Source organism: Hemitrygon akajei, chromosome 15 (genome assembly GCF_048418815.1).
Source record: "Hemitrygon akajei chromosome 15, sHemAka1.3, whole genome shotgun sequence".
NCBI lineage: Eukaryota > Metazoa > Chordata > Chondrichthyes > Myliobatiformes > Dasyatidae > Hemitrygon > Hemitrygon akajei.
This window is the reverse complement of record NC_133138.1, coordinates 34,592,863-34,614,717: the sequence shown is the minus strand read 5'-3', so window position 1 is coordinate 34,614,717 and position 21,855 is coordinate 34,592,863. Positions and strand designations below refer to the sequence as shown.

Here is a 21,855-nt window from a genome sequence, read left to right as displayed (position 1 = left end):
GAATCGACTGAACTGGACTTGTTTAGGGTGATACTTAAAATGGAAGTAAATTTTATTTTTATTAGTGAAGGAAAAGTGAAGAAGGCAAAACTGGTGTTCTCTAAAACAAAACTTTCCAGAGTGAAAGTGAATACGGGGAAGAACAACAGTGAAGAATATCCCAGAAAATTTTAGTGCCGAGCACGTGTATTCCTTATTGACTGGAGATCAATTCAAGGAACTGCACTCCAGTGAGATTTAAGCCGTGGCAGGTAAGTGTGTCTGAATAAAATAAAAAATCCATACATGGATAGAACATCAAATGATTTGTGTCAGCAAAGTTTAAATTCATTCTTGTAAAAATTGCAGCCATCACGTTTATTGCACACAGTTGCACCTGTAGGGGACAGGACACAGACAAAATCAGTGTTCAAACAAACAAGGGGTGGGTGAACCGAGAAGGTGACAAAAGCTGTAGATGTTTCCTTGACTTGTGAAGACAAAAAAGGTGAGTCCATAATTACAAGAGAGAGTCACCCATATATCCAGCAGGTAATCCGTTACCCAGAGAAGTTGAGAGAAGGTGAAATCTGCAGCCACAGGTAAATAGCAGAGACACAGTCAAGGTGAAGCTGGATTTTGGAGCCAGGAGTAGATGGAGTGGAGGTGGTGAGGGAACGGGATAGCAGTGGAAAGAGGCAGCTCATGTGAAGCATAAAGACCAGAATATATAAGCCAAAACCTGATGGCCTTTTCTCTGTACCGTCCATTCAAACGCAGTTCTGTGATTATCAGTTCTGTGAACACACAGCAGCGGTCAGTTCCGATCCTCGTCAAGTCTCTCAAAGCTTCCTGCACAGTGGAGGAGGGTTGGGGGAGGTGGGGAGTGTCCCCCTCGGACATTTCCATCAGCGGCTTCTCTCGCTCCCAGCGTTTCTTTAGCTCCCGTCTCTCCCATGATGGCACCCCCGTGCCATTGTTGCTGCCTTAGTTACTTTCCGTTTCCTTCACTCAGACCTCGCTGGTAGTCAGGAATCTCCTTACCTCCTGTGGGGCAAAACGACGGGTTTTGATACGGAAGGGAATAATTTCATCACCAGTACTGGCTGCCACTGCACCTCAAACCCAAATCCCTACCTCAAAACTCACCCTCGATCTCTTGGTTGAGACTCTCACCTGGGCCCCCGTGTTCCCTCTTAATGGTGAACATCCCATGGTATACTCCGTAGCAAAGTTAAAGAGTGGCTAAATGTTTTGGATTCTCGCTATCCCGCAAGTCAACATCAATAAAATAATACTAACTGGTATTGCCCCATGCTGTTTGTGGGAGCCAGTGACGTGCAAAATAGCTGTCATACATCCTGACATTATAATTCATAATTGACTCTAAAGTGGTGTGGAAGCTCAAGAATCTGTGAAATGAGCATTTTGAACACAAACCTCTCCCTTTATCAGCAAGGCAGCTAGCTCAGAGAATTTTCGCGCTGAAGTAATCTGATGTGACAATATACTCACTAACTAAAGTGTCTTTGTGCATCTCACCAGATCACTGCATAAGTGTACAATGCCCACCAGCTCACAGAGATTTAGGAACAAGAGCTTTTTCCCAAAAGGAAATCATCTATTTTAGGATACATGGCAAGAACTGTTTGCCTGGTCCAGTACTGTATTGTGAAGACACTCCTTGTAAAATGAGTTTGGTGGGTAACTGGAAAAATAATGTTAGTGCCGAGAGGTTGTGTGTTGGTGATAATGCACGTGATCTGAAATTTAAGCAGGGAAGTTACTGTTAGACACAAACACAAGAAAGTCTGCAGATGCTGGAAATCCAAAGTAACACACACTGAGGAACTCAGCAGGCCAGGCAGCATCTATGGAAAAGAGTAAACAGTTGACGTTTTGGGCCAAGACCCTTCATCGGGACAGTCACTTGTTAGCTTCAAGCTTATCGGAAGAGCCTTAATGTGTAACAAGCACGAGACACAATAATATACTGTACATCTGGCTAAGGGCAAACTGGAAATCAGTAAAATGATAACCTCTGGCTTGGGTCAGGTTTGGATTGACCATGGTCAGGAGCGGACAGGTTTCAACTTTGCATCTCACCTCCCAGGGATGAACAAGTCCGATCACCATTCACTATTCAAGAGGGAGCTGCACTACATGAGATCAACCTTTGCTGTGCCATGGAGAACAAGCTGCAGCTGTGAAAGGAGAGACTGAACAACCAAAAGACCCTCCATCAGGACATCTAGGCCTGAGACGTTGCATGTTTATTCCCCTCCATAGATGCTGCCTGACCTGCTAAGTTCTTCCAGCATTTTATGTGTGTTACTGTAGATTTTCCATGTCAGCAGAATCTCTCGTGTTACTCATTTAAATGGGACAATCCGCAAGGTAATATTGAACCTCTAGGTGGAACACATTGGAATATTGTGTTCAGTTCAGGTTGCTTCATTATAAAAAGGATGTGGAAGCTTTAGGGAGGGTTCAGAGAAGATATATTAAGATGCTCCCTGGTCTAAAGACTAAGACTCATGAGGAATGGTTGAGTGAGCTAGGACTATTCTCTTTGGAGCAAAGGAGGATGAGAGGTGACTTGATAAAGGTGTACATACAAGATGATAAGAGGCATAGATCAAGTGGGCATCTTGCCCAGGGCAGAAATGACAAATAAAAGGCCACATAATTTTAAAGTGATTGGAGGAAAGTACAAGGGGAGGGTGTCAGAGATAAGTTTTTATTACACAGAAAGTGTTTGATACTTGGACATCATGCTTGGTGATGGAGGCAGATACAGTACATCTGGAACATTTACAAAAATTGTAGAGGGCACATGAATGATAGAAAAATGGAGGGATAAGTAGAAGGGAAGAGTTAGACTGATCTTAGAGTAGGTTAAAACGTCGGCACAACATCATGACTGAAGTTTGCACTGTGCTGTCTCATATATATATATATATAAAACATGTTGGAGGAACTCAGCAGGCCAGGCAGTATCTGTGGAAAAGAGTAAACAATCAACATTTCTGACCAAGACCCTTCATCGACCCAAAACATCGACTGTACTTTTTTCCATAGATGCTGCCCGGCCTGCTGTGTTCCTCCAGCATTTTGTGTGTGTTGCTTGGAATTCCAGCATCTGCAGATTTTCTCTTGTCTGTGCTGTAATATTCTATGTTCTAATCAGCAACCCGGAGTTCTATTCATAAATTAATAGGGTCTCTGAGATGAACCAGTAAAGTTTCTAGCTACAATTTTTTCTCGGAAGTGGGTCCTATCGCACTGACTTAGTATTGTTAATGGAGAATGGAGAGACACACACAAAATGCTGGGGGAACTCATGTTAGGCAGCATTTATGGAGGGAAATGAACAGCTGACATTCTGGGCTGGTGCACAGGGTAGAAGAAGGTGGTGGGAGGGGAATAATGTTCAATGTTCTATATAAAGGCAACAAGGGTCATCACATTTCAAAATGTCTTCATAATTGTACCTTAAATTACATGGTGATATTATTTCGGAGGATCTTTCTCAGGACTAGCATGTAAGTGCCATTGCGAAGAAAGCACAGTAGTACCTCTACTTCCTTAGGAGTTTGTGGAGATTAGGCATTACATCCAAAAATTTGACTAACTTCTAAAGATGTGTAGTGCAGAGTATATTGACTGGCTGCATCACATCCTGGTATGGAAACACCAATGCTCTTGAATGGAAAATCCTACAAAAATTAGTGGATATGGCCCTGCCGACAGCTGAGCACATCTAATAGAGCACTGTTGCAGGAAAGCAGCATCAGAAACACCCCCCACCCAGGTCGTGCTCTCCTCTCACTGCTGCCATCAGGGAGAAGGTACAGGTACAGCACTCACACCACCAGGTTCAGGAACAGTTGCTACCCCTCAACCATCAGGCTGTTAAACCAGAGGGGATAACATAAGAACATAAGAAGTAGGAGCAGGAGTCGGCCATCTGGCCCAGCCAGCCAGCTCCGCCATTCAATAAGATCATGGCTGATCTGACCATGGACTCATCTCCACCTACCAGCCATTTCCTCATAACCTTTAATTCCCCTACTTTACAAAAATCTATCCAACCTTGTCTCAAATGTATTTACTGAGGTATTCTACACTGCTTTTTTTCAGAGAATTCCACAGATTCACCACTCTCAGGGAAAAACAGTTCCTCCTCATCTCCGTCCCAAATCTATTCCCCCAAATCTTGAGGCTATGTCCCCTAGTTCTAGTCTCACCTACCAGTAGAAATTAGTTTCCTGCCTCTATCTTATCTATCCCTTTCATGATTTTATATACTTCTATAAGATCTCATCTCAAACTTCTGAATTCCAGCGAGTACAGTCCCAAGCGATTCAATCTCTCCTCTTGTGGTCTAACCCCCTCATCTCTGGAATCAACCTGGTGAACCTCCTCTGTACTGCCTCCAAAGCAAGTATATCCTTCCTCAAGTAGGAGACCAGAACTGCGTGCAGTGCTCCAGGTGCGGCCTCACCAGTACCCTGTACAGTTGCAGCATAACCGCCCTGCTCTTAAATTCAATCCCTCTCATAATTGCCAGCATTCTATTTGCCTTCTCAATAGCCTGCTGCACCTGCAAACCAACCTTTTGTGATTCAGGCATAAGCATTCCCAAGTCCCTCTGCACAACAGCATGCTGCAATTTTTTACCATTTAAATAATAATCTGCTCTTTCATTTTCATAACGTCACTCAAGTTCACTTACCCCATCTTTTACCCCATTTTCCCCCCACCAATTATGAAGACTTACCCCATCACTGAAATGCTTCCACAACCAATGGACTCGCTTTTAAGGATTCTTCATTGCACATTCTCAATATTTATTATTTACTTATTCATTATTATTTCTTTTTGTATTTGCACAGTTTGTTGTCTTTTACACACTGGTTGAACACCCAGGCTGTGTGGTCTTTTAATGATTCTGTTATGGTTATTATTCTATAGGTTTATTGATTATGCCCGCAAGAAAATGAATCTCAGGGTTATATATGTTGACATTTATGTACTTTGATAATAAATTTACATTGGAATTAGATATTGTAACCAGCAGTAAACTTTAAGAATTGTAGGTGACAGAGACTCAGTGAAATCTGTGATGTGGTGATTACAAAGAGCATAGACAGAAGGTACAAAGAAATCAATTAAAATTTTAAGACAGATACTGATCAGTTGCCTATAATCGAAAAGCTGTTAAACTATCCATCTCCCATCACCACGGGTATCTGCCAATTAAAGTGCATAGATTTTTATTGAAAGGCGGGGGTAGGTGAGCATTTTAACACCTTGACTTTGGACTACCCATCCTGTCGTACGAAACCCTCCAGTCTGTGGAATCACATGCAACCGTGACTACTGCTGTTGGGATGCACAGTCTGTGACAGATATGCAAATCCTGCTCCCAGCATCCGCACTGTGTCAAGTAGCGATAACATGTCTGGAAGGGAACAGTTCACAGATTTTAATAATTCTCCTGGTCTAAACTCTGATTTTCTACAGCGGCAGCTGAATTAAATTTCACAGCTGAATGGGAGTTTCAACACTGTCATTTCCATTCCCATTTTCTCCACAATGGTTAATACAATCCATTAAACCCTGCTGCAGAAGCTGTTTATCCATGTATCTCACTGCATTTCAATGGCTCTATAGTAATACCACGTAGACTGGGATTAAACGAACCAACACTCAAATCTACAGTGTAAGGAACTTCTTCACGCAACCTCTACAGACAATCAGAAAGAGAGAGTCATCGCAGAATAAGTACAATTAGACTTCGACACTTTGATTCTTAGTTTGTAAAGTAGTGGATTACGTATTCCGAAATCGAGGATACCAGAGACTGACTTCATATTCAAAGAAATATTCCTCAATGGAAAATCCTACAAAATATAGTGGATACGACCCAGTAAACCACAGAAAAAGCCCTCCCCACCATTGAGCACATCTATATGGAGCATAGGACAGGAGTAGCTTACATCTTCAAGGGCCCCTACCATCTAGGCCATGCTCTCTTCTCACCGCTGTCAGTGGGAAGGAGGTACAGGAGCCTTAGGTCCCACACCACCAGGTTCAGGACATTATTATGCTTCAACCATCAGGATCACCAGCATGGATAGCTTCACTCTCCTCAATGGTGAAATGAATCCACAACCTATCAATACACTTTCAAGGACTCTACAACCCTTTTCTCAATATCAATTAATTCATTCATTCATTCATTTGCTTGTTTGTTCTGTATCTGCACAATTTGTCATCTTTTGCATATTGGTTATTTGTTTGGCTTTGTGTACAGTTTTTCATTGACTCTATTGTGTTTCGTTGTAACTATGCAAATACCTGCAAGAGAGTGAATCTCAGGGTGGTACATGGTGACACACTGTGTATGCCCTTTGATAGCAAATTTCCACTTAATGCTCTGCCCGTCATAAAAAGCATCCTCCCCTCCACAGACTGTGTCTTCACTTCCTGCTGCCTCGAGAAAGCAGCCAACATATTCAAAAACCCCAGCTACTCTAGATAGATAGATAGATAGATAGATACTTTATTCATCCCCATGGGGAAATTCAACTTTTTTCCAATGTCCCATACACTTGTTGTAGCAAAACTAAATACATACAATACTTAACTCAGTAAAAAAAAATATGATATGCATCTAAATCACCATCTCAAAAAGCATTAATAATAGCTTTAAAAAGTTCTTAAGTCCTGGCGGTAGAATTGTAAAGCCTAATGGCATTGGGGAGTATTGACCTCTTCATCCTGTCTGAGGAGCATTGCATCGATAGTAACCTGTCGCTGAAACTGCTTCTCTGTCTCTGGATGTCTCTGGCTATCTTTCTTCTCCTTCCACCTTAACTCAGGTAAAAGATGAAAAAAAACCTTGTAATCACTTACCACCAGGCTCAAGAACAGCTTCTATCCTGATGTTATAAGACTCTTGAGCAAACATCTTGTGAACTTCTGATCTGCTTTCTGTTTTGTCTTGGCCCTTGAACCTTATTGTCCACCCACACTGTACTTTCTCTGTAACTACAACATGACCTTCTGCATTCTGTTATTGATTTCCCCTTATATTACCCCATTGCACTTGTTTTGAAATTATCTGTATACATGGCTTGAAAAAACCAAGGCAATAATAAACCAATTACAATTAAGAGGCCAACCCTAATTACTGCTTATATAACCCATTGCCAAAGTATGGATGACTTTGCAAGAATGGACTTCAATCGTCTCCAGTAATGTCAATAGGTAGACAGTTCATTTGTATACCTAATGGACAGGGTCAGTGTTGACATCAAACAAAGCAGTGCAAATAGACCCACATTTATTCAAGCACAGTATCAAAAATTAAGGCATTATTTCCTTTCCTTGGATAAAGAAGTCTCTGTGGTGACCAACAAGGATTGTAAGAGGAAAGCATTACCTGCCATGTATTACCTGACTGCCAGCAAGACACAGTTCCTTCGGGAAAGGATGAGAGGCAGTCTGCAATCTTCTATGTGTTATGACCCAGCTCGTCACAAGATATTGCTGCTGGATTATCTGGGGGAGGTGGTGGGGATCTGCACTATTCATTGTTGAACAGACAGAATGGAGTGTAGGAAGGCTCTCTGAGACCATGGAGTGCGTTCCTAACTGGCTACATCACCATCTGGTATGGGGGAGTGGCCACTGCACAGGATCAAAATAAATTGCAGAAAGTTGTGAACTCAGTCAGCTAAGTAGGCACTACCTCAATACATTCCTTCTCCTCTTTTTACAGTTTCACTTAACTCTTTAAATATATGTATACATTGTTCATGGGTTCAATGTCCATTCAGAAATCGGATGGCAGAGGGGAAGAAGCTGTTCCTGAATCATTGACTGTGTGACTTCACGCATCTGTACCTCCATCCAGATGGTAGCAATGAGAACAAGGCATGACCTGGGTGATGGACGCCGCCTTTTTGAGGCATTGCTCCTCGAAGGTGTCGTGGATACTACAGAGGCTAGGCCCCATGAAGGAGCTGACTAAGTTTACAACTCTCTGCAGCCTATTTCGATCTTGTGCAGTAGCCCTGCCCTTCCATACCAGACGGTGATGTAGACAGTTAGAATGCACTCCACGGTACAAAATAAATCTAATTAAATCTATGTGCAATAGTTCCCATGGTGTCATAGTAATGAAATATCAGCAGCAGTATATTAAACATAGAACACTACAGCATGGTACGGACCCCTTGGCCCACAATGTTGTGCCAATCTCTATAAACCTACTGCAGGAATATCTAACCATTCCCTCCACACAGCCCATAACCATCCATTTTCTTACATCCATGTCCTTTTATATGAGTCCCTTAAAGATCTCTGATGTATTGTACTGCTTGGTTATAGTGACATGTGATCTCGGGATATGCAAGAACAGACTAACAAAAAAATACTTACTTCACGAATCTCAAAGCATTAGCGGTTCATGCCCTGAGGACTACTGTGACCAGAGTGGTGCATGTGGCATTACGTCCAACTACATGTTTCCTACATGCAAATTCCTGAAGTGCTCCTTAGCTTTTGTTTGGGATGGTACAGCAGCAGAGCAGTTACAGTGCCAGCCTTGATCAGTGATCCAGATTCAGTTTCCACCACCGCCTGGGAAGACTTGGCATGTTCTCTCTGAAACCACGTGGGTTTCCTCCGCATGCTCTGGTATTTTCCCACATTCCAAAGGCATACAACTTAGGGCTAGTGAGTTGCGGCATGCTATGTTAGCATCAAAGGCATGGCCACATTTGTGGGCTGCACAGCACAAACCTCGCTGATTTGGTATGATCACATTTCCCTGTGTTTCTCCCACCCGGCACTTATCCCTGCAAGCGCAAATGCTACACCTGTCCCCACACCTCCCCCATTACCACCATTCCGGGCCCCAGACAGTCCTTCCAGGTGAGGCAACACTTCACCTGCAAGTCTGCTGGAGTCGTCCATTGCATCCGGTGCTCCCGGTGTGGCCTCCTCTACATCGGCGAGACCTGACGCAGATTGGGGGACCGCTTCGTCGAGCACCTATGCTCCATCTGTCACAATAGACAGGACCTCCCGGTTGCCATCCACTTCAACTCTGCCTCTCATTCCCATCTAGATATGTCCATACATGGCCTCCTCTACTGCCATGATGAGGCCAAACTCAGTTTGGAGGAGCAACACCTCATCTACCGTCTGGGTAGCCTCCAGCCTGGTGGTATGAACATTCAATTCTCCAATTTCAAGTAATTCCCTCCCCTCCCCCTTCCCCTCTCTCCCCTTTCAACTTTCTGCTTCTTTATCTCTACAGTTCTTTCATGGTTATCCCCTTCCTTTCCCCCCTTTATCTTTCCTCTGATTGGTTTTCCACCTGGCGCCTCTAGGCCCTACCCCCTCCCCTATCTCTATTACTGGGATTTGGCCCTCTCTTCCCCTCCATTCCTGATGAGGGGTCTCGGCCCGAAACGTTGGCTACTCTTTTCTCACGGATGCTGCCTGACCTGCTGCGTTCTTCCAGCGTTGTGTACGTACTCCCATTTCCCTGTATATTTTGATATGCAGTACAGTGCAAAACTCTTAGGCACCCTTGATTTTTTTTATAAGGTTTCAGATGGTATGGCTTCCACAGAGCCCTGACCTCAACATCATCGAGACTGTCTGGGATTACCTGGAAAGACAGAGACAAAGCCAAAGTCTGCAAAAAAAGTGTGGCAAGTACTCCCAGATGCTTGGAACAACCTACCAGCCGATTTTCCTATAAAACTGCACAACAGTCAGTGTACCTAAGAGAATTAATGCAGTTTTAAAGGCGAAGGGTGGTCACACAAAATATTGATTTGATTTACTATTCTTTTTACTGTTTATTGCTCTTTCTAGTAATTTTTTTGATATTAAGAAACTTCTCATTTCATTATTTTTGAAAGCATTTTCACTTTACAGGGTTGTTTTACATGTACCTAAGATTTTGCATAGTACTGTACATGTGACAAAAAAAGCCAATCTTTCTTTTCCATATTTAGACCTCATCTTGAGATCAGCAATTTGTTTTATTCAATGTTAACTTGAAGACCTGCCAGTTATTAATAATGATAATCAGTCACGCATGTTGAAGTTACTGAATAAATATTGAATTTTATTTGTTCAGATTATAGGGGATTCGGGCATCATTAACAAGGCCAGAGTTTATTGTCCATCCTTAATTGCCCCTGTGAAAGTGGTGAGGAGCCACCTTCTTGAACCACTGAAGTCCTTCTGGTGAAGGTATTCCCATGATGGTGGAATCTGGAGCAGCAAGCAATCTGCTGGAGGAACTCTGAGGGTTGAGCAGCATCTGCAAGGGGAAAGGAATTGTCAACATTTCAGGATGAAACCCTGCAAAAGGACACAAATATTGCCCAACTTGCTGAATTTGTCCAACAGATTGCTTTGATTTAGAGATACAGGCCCAACGAGCCCACATTACCCAATTACCCCTCATGTGACCAATTAACCTACTACCCCGCACGTGTTGGAACATGTGAGGAAACCGGAGCACTTGGAAGAAACCCACGTGCTTACAGACTCTGTCCAGACAGAGGCAGATTTGAACTCTGGTCACTGGTGCTGTAATGGCATTATGCTATCATTTATGCTCTTCTCAAAACTACAGTAAGTTAACAACATATTTCATTGCTTGCCCATTGCCAGGGTGAGATTTGAGTTCAAGGGCAGAAGTTACTAGGTACTGGATGCTGACCCAGTAACTTAACCAATGGATGACCAAAGACAAGGTACTTCTGACAACTTATAAACCAATGGATGGATGCATGTCAACATGAGATACGTTACTAATAGTTTCTGCATATGAACATATGAGATCTTGAGGTAGCTTCATTGGGTGGATGAGTGAGGATGGTTTCTCTTGTGGAAATATCTCAAACTAGGAATCACTGTTAAAGAATAAATGATCAACTATTTAAGAAAGGTGAGGTAATTTTTTTCTTCTAGACGGTCACAATTTTTAAACTCTTTTTCTTATCCACCCTTGCACCTTTTGCCAGGAGTGTCCTCTGTTTACTAATCCTTTTTTCCACTGGAACTATACTCTCTACTAAGATGCTGAATCGCTTTGCGTATCGTTGATTGAATCTCCCCACATCCTTAAGGAGGATGAATATTTCTCTGATTTCACCAAGGAATTCATATCCAAACATTACAGAATCAGAAACGGGTTTAATGTCACTGGCATATGTCGTGAAATTTGTCGTTTTGCTAAGGCAATAAAATCGCAATACATAATAATAAAACACCTATAAATTACAATAAGAAATTTGTCTTCAAATAAATTAAGTAATTAGTACAAAAATAACAAAAAAAATTGAGGTAGTGTATATGGGTTCATTGTCCCTTTAGAAAACTGGTGGCAGAGGGAGAGAAGCTGTTCATAAAATGTTAAGTATCAAGCTCCTGTACCTCCTTCTTGTCAGTAAAAATGAGAAGAGGGCAATGTCCCGGATCAGTCTCTGTGCAAGTCAATCCCTCAAGGACCCAACTTAATACTCCAGCTGTGGCTGACTGATTGAGGTTTATTATATCTTCTCCACTGTTGGATTGGACTGTAAACTCAGTGGCCACTTTATTAGGTACACCTGTACCCCTGCACGTTCATGCAAATATCTAATCAGCCAATTGTGGCAGCAACTCAATACATAAAAGCATGTTGGTTCAGCTGTTTTTCAGACCAAACATCAGAATGGGGAAATGTGATCTAATTGACTTTGACCATGGAATGATTGGGGTGGATTGAGCATCTGAGAAACCGCTGATCTGATTTCAGGCATAATAGATGAGAGTTTACAAAGAATGGTGAGGAACATAGAATACTTTACGGTGAGTGGCAGTACTGTGGACAGAGACTCCTCGTTAATGAGAGAGGTCAGAGGAGATTGGCCAGATTGGATTCAAGCCGACAGGAAAGTGACAGTAGCTCAAATAATCACATGTTACAACAGCGGTGTACAGAAGGGCAACGCTGAACACACACTCAGATGCCTCTTTATCTGATACTGTATATTGGAAATCTAATAACATGGCCACTGAGTGTATAATTGTTATTTTTCATGGAGTTTAACTTTCTTAACTTGCTCGTTTGTATATTTATAATTGTCTATATACATGTAACTGTTCAGTGTGTTTTTAGTGTTTGCAGTCGCCTTTGAATCTTTCTAGAAACTTCTTAGTTTTTAAAGGCGGGTATTGTAACTCCCAAACATTAAGCTAATTTGAAGCAAAATAATGGGGGCCTAGAAGAACGGGTCTTAGTTTGTTCTTTCCTTCAGCAAGTCGTCATGTACGATGTGTAGCGTCATAATGTATGCAATTCACATATTTTACATAAAACCCATAATTAATTATTTAAACAAACAAGAATGCTTAATCTGTAGGGTAAACTAACCTGTCACACGACGATCAAAATTTCAAATATGCAACAGATATCACATTACTTGAATAGGGCTGACTTACTGGTTAATTTAAGCACTGGAATTTGAATGGAATTTGCTGTTTTCAGCAATCTGGTATAAGAGGACCAAATCACATTGATACCCTTTGTCTCTTTGTCCCTGTGTTCCCCTTGCCATTGGGCTCTGATTTTGCTATCTTCCCCTTTCCCTCGATTCTTTCTTCTTGTCATTAATAAAAACGGCGATAAGCAACAAGCTTTATGCCTCATTCTTGACTTCTAAAGAACCTCGGATCAAAAACATCCTGACTCAACACTGCTTTAGGTTAAGAGCATCCCTCACTACCAAAGCAGATGTAATGCTTTGCTTTTTTCATCTCTGACATACTGGTACAAAGACACGGCATTGCTCTCCCATTCACCCTAGCAGAGTAAATACTGTCTCAATAGTCCATTGCTCATACATTACTGTGCAAAAGTCTTAGGCACATATACATAGCTAGGATGCCTAAGGCTTTTGCACAGTACTGTACTTATCAATGTGGAGTGGTGAGAGTTTGTAAATCACGCGGGAGCAAAGGGTGTTGGGAATGGCAAGGGTGGAGCGTCTGGAGGAGGGGTGTGGGACAAGTGAATAGAAGGAGTGTCAGCACAGAAGGTACCACGGGTGCAGATACGCCCTGTCCAGGCAAGGTCAAGGTTATTTGATACCAAACAATTGGTTTACAGATCATTACGGAATTCTCCCTGGTGCTCCCTTCCACTCTCCCTCCCCTCTCCCTTCCACTTTCCCCACCCCTCTCCTTTCCCCCTTCCCCAACCATGATTCCCCTCTCCTTGCCTCCTTCCCACTCTCAGCCCACAAGAGGCCCATATCAGAATCAAGTTTATCATCACTCACATACAGTATGTTATGAAATTTGTTTTTTTTTGTGGTAGCAGTACAGTTCCATACATAAAATTATTACTGTCTGTGCAAAAGCCTTTTATATATATATCTACCTATAGGGTACCTATAGGCACCCTAGCTATATATACCTGCCCAAGACTTTGCACAGTACTGTATGCTTAATTTAATTGCTAAATTCACAAAAACAGATTGATTAATGTTGAAATCCAGAGACTAGAATGACTTCTTAAATTCAGAGTATAAAACTGAATGTGGAATTAGAATTATAAGAACATTATTAGTGACAGTGGGATTACTTCATTGTACATAACTAAAGATTTTCAAATTTTAAGTGAGGTGCTTTGTAAAATGGCTGAAAACAACTGGTTCCATTTACATGGTGCAGGTCAAGGAACAAAATAAAATGTGTCACCTCTCAATCTTTTCTATTTTAAAAACAAAGAATACAGTCATTATCCACTGCTGTGTGTCAGTTTGAAATACCGAGATCTGTGCTGACACCAGGGTTCTTATTTTACTTGGAACAGGTCTTTATGGCCCAACGAGCTGCACTGCCTATTTAACCCTAGCCTCAGCACAGGGCAATTTACAATGAACAATTAACCTACTAATTGGAACGTCTTTGGACTGTGGGAGGAAACTGGAGCATGGAGAAAACCTATGCAGTTCACCGGGAGAAAGTGCAAAGTTCTTACAGACGGTTCCAGAATTGAACTCTGAACCTCAGAAATCCCTGAACTGTAATAGAACCACACTATACACAACACTACCATGGCACAACTTTTTACTTCCCTGTCTCCAGTGTTTTTAGAACAGCATAAAACCTTCAAAGTTATCTGTGAATCCCTCTGGTCTTAACCTCCATTTATCATCAGAAGTAACCCAAGACATGAGTCTTCTCTAGAATTCTTCTGGGAGGGTTGACAAAGGAACTCTCCGGAACCAGATTAGCTATTACAATACTTCAATTCACTGTCTCCCCCCGCTATCCAAGACATATTCTCTTCTTGCTGCTGCCTCAGGACTCACACCTCAAGGTTCAGGAACAGTTATTACATCTCAGCCATCAGGCTCTTAAGCAAAAGGGGATAACTTCACTCACCCCATCACTGAACTGCTCCCACAACCCATGGACTCACTTTCAAGGACTCTTCATCTCAGATTCTTGACATTTATTGCTTATTTTATTATTATTAATATTTTTCTCCTTTTGTATTTGCACAGTTTATTGTCTTTTGCACACTGGTTGTCTGTCTATTATGTTTCTTTGTACTTACTGTGAATGGCTGCAAGAAAACGAAGCTCAGGGCTGTATATGGTGACATATATGTACTTTGATAATAAGTTTACTTTGAAGTTTGACTATAGTTTCAGCTGCACAACTGATACAGGTATTTTTCCCTTTAGATTTTTCTCTTCAACAAACGTACTCAGAAGCACAAAGGAAGAAAAGGATCTTTACACAAAGCACTGGTGGAGCTCAGCAGTTCAGGGCAGCATCTATGGAGCTAAATGGACAGTCAGCATTTTGAAGGTTCTCGACCCAAAATATTGACTGTCAATTTCTCATCACAGATGCTGTCTGAACTGTTGGGTTCCTCCAGCACACTGTGTGTTGCTTTGGATTCCAACATCTGCGGTCTCTTGTATCTCTACAAATGAAAAGGATGACTGGGCCACTTGGCCCCTCAAACCTGCATCAAGACTATAAGGCACAGGGCAGAATTAGGCCACTTGGCCCATCGTGCCTGCTCCACCATTCTATCATGGCTGATTTATACATACATTGGCTGAAATGCCTGTGTCTCCTCTCTTCTCCTGTCCGTAGTAACAGTTAAACTGCCATCTACCTCCCACATCTTTATTCTCACCCACTATTTTTTCAACCCACATCGATCCTTTGGTCTTTTGTTGTCAAAGTACAGATTCTCACAAATACAAGAATCCATCATCACAAAGCCTACATTTTCCCCCGCTCTTTCTTTGTTATACTCTTATATAACTTTAAAAATTTAATTTAAAAATATCTAATCTTCAAAATTTGCTGTTTGACAGCTCTGAAGGTTACAGGGCAGTGTGTTTAAAATGATTCATAATGTAAAGCTCTGATTAAATAAATGTTCGCTAATCCTCCCTCAGCCTTGGTCAGGTACGTTGCGCTCTTGTATGGCGTCGTGGGTTCAAATTTCTCTGAACAGATGCAATTCAGGTGAAGAATTCTTGTGAAGTATGGAGAGAGTACTGTTGCCAATAAGGTAGTAGCAACCCAGGATTTGTTATTGAACGACAGTTAAGACGCAGCCATGTCACTGTGGTTCTAGAGTCACAGATTGACGAGACTAGATATTTTAAAGGAATCTATTCGTAGTTTTCTGCTTATTATTACATTATAAAAAAAGAAAAAAATTAATTAGCTGTATTTAAAAACCTCAGTGGGATTTGAACTCATGGTGCTTGTTAAAAAGCCCAAGTCTCTGGATTATCAGCTTAATAACATAACCACTAGCCTATTGTTCCTATAAAATTAACCTTGTTAAGGCAAGGTATTAAATCTGGACTTTTCTCGGCATTAATGTTAGCATTCCAAAAATAAAGATTAACTTTGTTTGTCACATGTACATCGAAACATACAGTGAATTACGTCATTTTATGTCAAATCAAATCAGCGAGGATATAAGTGTCACCATGCTTTCAGTTCCAACATAATGTGTCCTTAACTCAAAAACTCCAACATGTAAGACATTGGAATGCATGAGGAAACCAGAGCACCCACAGGAAACCCATGTGGTCAATGGGAGAATGTACAAACTTCTTACAGGCATATAACAAAGCAAAAATTAACGGGAAAATAGAAGATTGGGGAGATTTTAAAAACCTAGAGACCATAAGACCATAGGATTTAGGAGCAGAAATAGGCTATTCAGCCCATCGAGTCAGCTCTGCCATTCAATAATGGGCTGATCCAGTCATCCCTACTACCCTGCTTTCACCCCATACCCTTTGATGCCCTGGCTAATCAAGAACCTCTGCCTTACATACACCCAATGACTTGGGCTCCACAGCCGCTTGTGGCAACAAATTCCACAGATTTACCACCTTCTGACTAAAGTAATTTCTCCACATCTCAGTTCTAAGAGAAAGCATCTAGAAGAGTCAGGGAATCTGAGAAGAGAAACAGGGAAAAGATGAAATATGAAAGCAAGCTAGCAAACATTGTCAAAGAGGATAGTAAAAGCTTCTTTAAGTATGTAAAAAATAAGAGAGATGAGAGTGGATATAGGGCCACTAGAAAATGAGGCCGGAGAAATAATAACGGGGGAAAAGGAGATGGTAGACAAACTAAATGAGTATTTTGCATCAGTCTTCACTGTGGAAGACACTAGCAGTGTGCCAGATGTTGAAGGGTGTGAGGGAAGAGAAGTGAGTGCAGTTACTATTACAAGGGAGAAGGTGCTCAAAAAGCTGAAAGACCTAAAGGTTCATTAGTCACCCTGAACCAGATGAGCTGCACCCCAGGGTTCTAAAAGAGGTCGTGGTTGAAATTGTGGAGGCATTAGTAATGATCTTTCAAAAATCATTAGACTCTGGCCTGGTGCCTGAGGACTAGAAAATTGCAAATGTTACTACACTATTAAAGAAAGGAGGAAGGCAGCAGAAAAGAAGTTATAGACCAATTAGTCTGCTCTCAGTGGTTGGGAAGATGTTGAGTCAATTGTTGAGGATGAGGTGATGGAGTACTTGTTGACATACTACAAGATGTGACAAAGTCAGCATGGTTTCCTTCAGGGAAAATCTTGCCTGATGATCCTGTTGGATTTCTTTGAGGAGATTACAAGTAGGATAGATAAAGGGGATGCAGTGGATGTTGTATATTTGGACTTTCAGAAGGCCTTTGACAAGGTGCCACACAAAGCTGCTTACCAAATTAAGAGCCCATGGTATTGCAGGAAAGATACTGGCATGGTTAGAGCATTGTCTGATTGGTAGGAGGCAGTGAGTGGGAATATAAGGACCTTCAAACAACAACACACACAAAATGCTGGTAGAACACAGCAGGCCAGGCAGCATCTATAAGGAGAAGCACCGTCGACGTTTCGGGCCGAGACCCTTCGTCAGGACTAACCGAAAGGAAAGATGGTAAGAGATTTGAAAGTAGTGGGGGGAGGGGGAAATGCGAAATGATAGGAGAAGTGGGGTGGGATGAAGCTAAGAGCTGGAAAGGTGATTGGCGAAAGTGATACAGAGCTGGAGAAGGGAAAGGATCATGGGACGGGAGGCCTCAGGAGAAAGAAGGGGGGGGGGAGCACTAGAGGGAGACGGAGAACAGGCAAACAATTAAATATGTCAGGGATGGGGTAAGAAGGGGAGGAGGGGCATTAACGGAAGTTAGAGAAGTCGATGTTCATGCCATCAGGTTGGAGGCTACCCAGCCGGTATATAAGGTGTTGTTCCTCCAACCTGAGTTTGGATTCATTTTGACAATAGAGGAGGCCATGGATAGACATATCAGAATGAGAATGGGATGTGGAATTAAAATGTGTGGCCACTGGGAGATCCTGCTTTTTCTGGCGGACCAAGCGTAGGTGTTCAGCGAAACGGTCTCCCAGTCTGCGTCGGGTCTCGCCAATATATAAAAGGCCACACCGGGAGCACCGGACACAGTATACCACTCCAGCCGACTCACAGATGAAGTGTCGCCTCACCTGGAAGGACTGTCTGGCGCCCTGAATGGTGGTGAGGGAGGAAGTGTAAGGGCAGGTGTAGCACTTGTTCAGTTTAAAATATAAAGACCTTTTCTGGATGGCTGCCAGTGACTAGCAATGATTTAGATGATGGAATAGGAAGCTTTGTTGCCAAGTTTTCAGATGATACAAAGATTGGTGGAGGCACAAGTAGTGTTGAGGCTGCAGAAGGACTTAGACAGATTAGGTGAATGGGCAAGAGATGGGCAAATGAAATAGAACATTGGAAAATGCATGGTCATGCACTTTGATAGTAGAAATAAATGTGCAGACTACTTTCTAAACAGGCAAAAAAAATCCAAAAATCTGAGATGCAAAGGGACATGGGAATTCTTGTGCAGAACACCCTGGAGGTTAACTTGCAGGTTGCGTTGGTGGTGAGGAAGGCAAATGCCATGTTAGCATTCATTTCAAGAGGTCTAGAATATAAGAGCAGGGATCTAATGCTGAGGCTTTATAAGACACTCGTGAGACCTCACCTTGAGTATTGAGAACAGTTTTGGGTTCCTCACCTGAGAAAGAATGTGCTGGCATTGGACAGAGTTCAGAGGAGGTTCACAAGCTGGGAATGAAAGGGTTATCATATGAGGAACATTTGATGGCTCTGGGTCTGTACTCGCTGGAACTTAAAAGGATGAGGGGGGATCTCACTGAAACCTTCCAAATGTTGAAAGGCCTAGATAGAGTAGATGTGGAAAAGATGTTTCCCATACTAGGGATTTCTAGGACAAGAGACCACAGTCTCAGGATAGAGGGGCTTCCATTTAAAACAGATGTGCGGAGAAATTTCTTGAGCTAGAGGGTGGTGAATTTGTGGAATTTGTTACCACTGGCAGCTGTGGATGTCAGGTTGTTGGGTGTATTTAAGGTGGAGCTTGATAGGTTCTTGATTGGACATGGGATCAAAGGTGACGGGGAGAAGGCCAGGGAGTGGGGCTAAGGAAAAAAAAGGATCAGCCATGATTGCACGGCGGTGCAGACTCGATGGGCCAAATGGCCTAATTCTATTCCTATGTCTTATGGTCACACAATTACCCCCATGTGACCAATTAATCTGCTAACCTGTACGTCTTTGGAATGTGGGAGGAAACCACATTTGCTGAAACACAGAGCATGCCAGCAGGAAGGCTAAAGACATGATAGCCTTCGTTGTAAGGAGTATGGGGACTAACAGCAGGGAAAATCTCATGCATTATAACAAGGCATTGGCAAGACCCTGGATTACTGCATATAATTTTGGCTTCCATTGAGAATGGCTGTTCCAATAATAGACTGTGCAGAGAAGTTTCATTAGCTTTTCACCTCAGACAAAATGTGGAAGTGGACATGCCAGGGGTGGTGATACAGGCAGATTAAGGGCATTTATAGAACATACATGGGCGACAGAAAATGAAGCGTTAGGATAGAAAAATGTAGGAGGAAAGGATCAGATTTATCTTGGAGTAGGTTAATAGTCAACACAACATCGTGAGTAGAAGGGACTGTACCACACTCAAATGTTCTATGTTCTATGATAAAGGAGCTCCAACTGCAGGCTGCATATTGTTAGATCTACATTTATTGACACAAGATTTTTCAGAAATCAACAACGAAGCATAGAAATCATGATTACCAACATCTAATTAAATGTTACAAGAAAGAAGAACAAATAAAGATGAGATAAAGGAAAAGAAAGGTCAGGGTAATTTCATACTCAGGATAATCAAAATTACTGATAACAATTAACTTATAAAACATGCAGATTAAGTGCTCAAAGTTTAAAATTCAAAGTTCAAAGTATTTTTTCTAATCAAATATATGTAACTATATACAACCCTGAGGTTCATTTTCCTGTGGGAATACTCAGCAAATCTATAGAATAGTAACTCTATAATAGTAATAATAGTAACAGGCTATAATAGCAATAATAGTAAGTTATAATAATAACAAGGTCAATGAAAGGTCAAGTGGAGTGCAGAAGATAAAAAACTATGCAAATACAAACATAAATAGATAGCAATAAATAACAAGAATGTGAGATAGAGAGTCCTTAAAGTGAGATCGTTGGTTGTGAGACCATTTTAATGATGGGGCAAGTGACCGAACTTATCCCCTTTTATTCAAGAGCCTGATGGTTGAGGGGTAGTAACTGCTCTCGAACCCGGTGGTGCAATTCCTGAGACTCTCTTTGTTTTATTTATTTTTTTATTGAGATACAGTGCAGAAAAGGTCCTTCCAGTCCTTTGAGCCACGGTGCCCAGCAATCCCCCAATTTAACCCTGGCTTAATCACGGGACAATTTACAACGCCCAATTAACCTACCATCCAGTACATCTTTGGACTGTGGGAGGAAACCCGACTGGTCACGGTGAGAACGTCCAAACTCTTTACAGGCAATGGCAGGAATTGAACCCAGCTCGCTGGCGCTGTAAAATGTTGTTCTAACCATTACATTACCGTGCTGCCCTTGTACCTGCAGAAAATCTGAGAAGCTTCCAGAAAAATCAGCTATAAATTACGGTAGCTATATTATAATAACTGGAAAATGTACTGAATGATTACATGAATATGGGTGATTGTATGAATATACTAGCAAGCATGGCAGAAGATAAACTATAAGGAAAGACAAATCTCAGGGTTGTATACCACATACATACTTTCATAATAAATGTACTTTGAATCTTTGAAATATTAGAAAAATAGAATTTCTATACCCTAACCCAACAATATGATGGGGACTTCCCCACATAATTATGAGAGGCAGCCATTTCGGACATCGCGAGCACACACTCAACATACAGGACTGCTTTAGTATTAAAATTAGACAAGCAATGCTTTGTTAAAGGGGCAGAGCTGAAACCTTTAAAACCTCACGTGATCTTTTTTTTACAGAAGCTGCTGTGAACTACAACACTGAGAAAATGGGGAGTACAGATCCGAGATTATTTCTCTGTTGGCACGCACCACACCAAGAGCAGGTCAGCACAAAGAAAGCGTACAAGGCCCTTTGCCATTCAGGGCTGAACAGCTACGTCAGCATCTCATGTACCAGAAGAGGCACTGGTTTAAAAATGAGTTCTTAAAGTAGGACGGATAGCTTTCCAATGAACATGATTACAGTAAAATAAATAGAACTATCATATCCAATTACACTTACATTTCAGTTTTCATTACATAATACAGTTGTAGGCTAGCGGGTTGGAAATATGTCTCTTCCAAATAAGGTGTTAGGCACTCTGTTCTTCCGTTAACCTGCATGTCACCCTTGGGCAAGGTGTAGCCCTTGCTTAGACCCCCAATCAGGGTCACATGAGACCATAGAATCAGGTGGTAGATGGTCGTATGAGCAGCTGGTGCATATTGCTGGTCCTGGTTAGGACACTGACACCAGACAGACAACCTCTGAAGTGTATTGATAATGGTTGGGGTCACCTGTCTTGTAAAGACACAGCCAAGAATCTGACAACGGCAAACCACTTCCGTAGAAAAATTTGCCAAGAACAATCATGGTCACATCATATGATATGGCACATAATGAATGAATGTAGCTGTAGTACTCAATACAATAAGCAGAAAACATTAATCAGAGTGCACTTGGTGTAACAAATGCAGTTCTGTTTGACCTGTTGTAGGACGACGCAGAGACTGTGCAGATGGTGCAGAGGAGGTTTACAAGTGCTGGATACTGCTTGGATCAGAGGGTATGTGCTCTGAGGAAAGGTTGAACAAACTTGGCTTGTTCTCCCAAACTTGGGGCTGATGAATCTCAAGGTTGTTTA

General features: G+C 41.9%; 1 protein-coding gene across 8 annotated transcripts in view; it reads right to left on the bottom strand.

Annotated features, from left to right (window-relative positions):
- The window catches only part of LOC140739251 (protocadherin-1-like), a 495,491-nt gene that overhangs the window by 435,967 nt on the left and 37,669 nt on the right, over positions 1–21,855 (bottom strand). The window contains exon 3 of one of the 8 annotated variants that reach the window (XM_073067391.1): positions 321–1,026. The exons of 6 other annotated variants lie outside the window; for them this stretch is intronic. In XM_073067391.1, the coding sequence (XP_072923492.1) occupies positions 991–1,026 (36 nt within the window). In that variant the 3' untranslated portion in view covers positions 321–990. Of the gene's footprint in view, positions 1–320; positions 1,027–10,111; positions 10,337–21,855 lie in introns of those variants that run through there. One more of the 8 variants, XM_073067390.1, reaches the window with a different exon arrangement.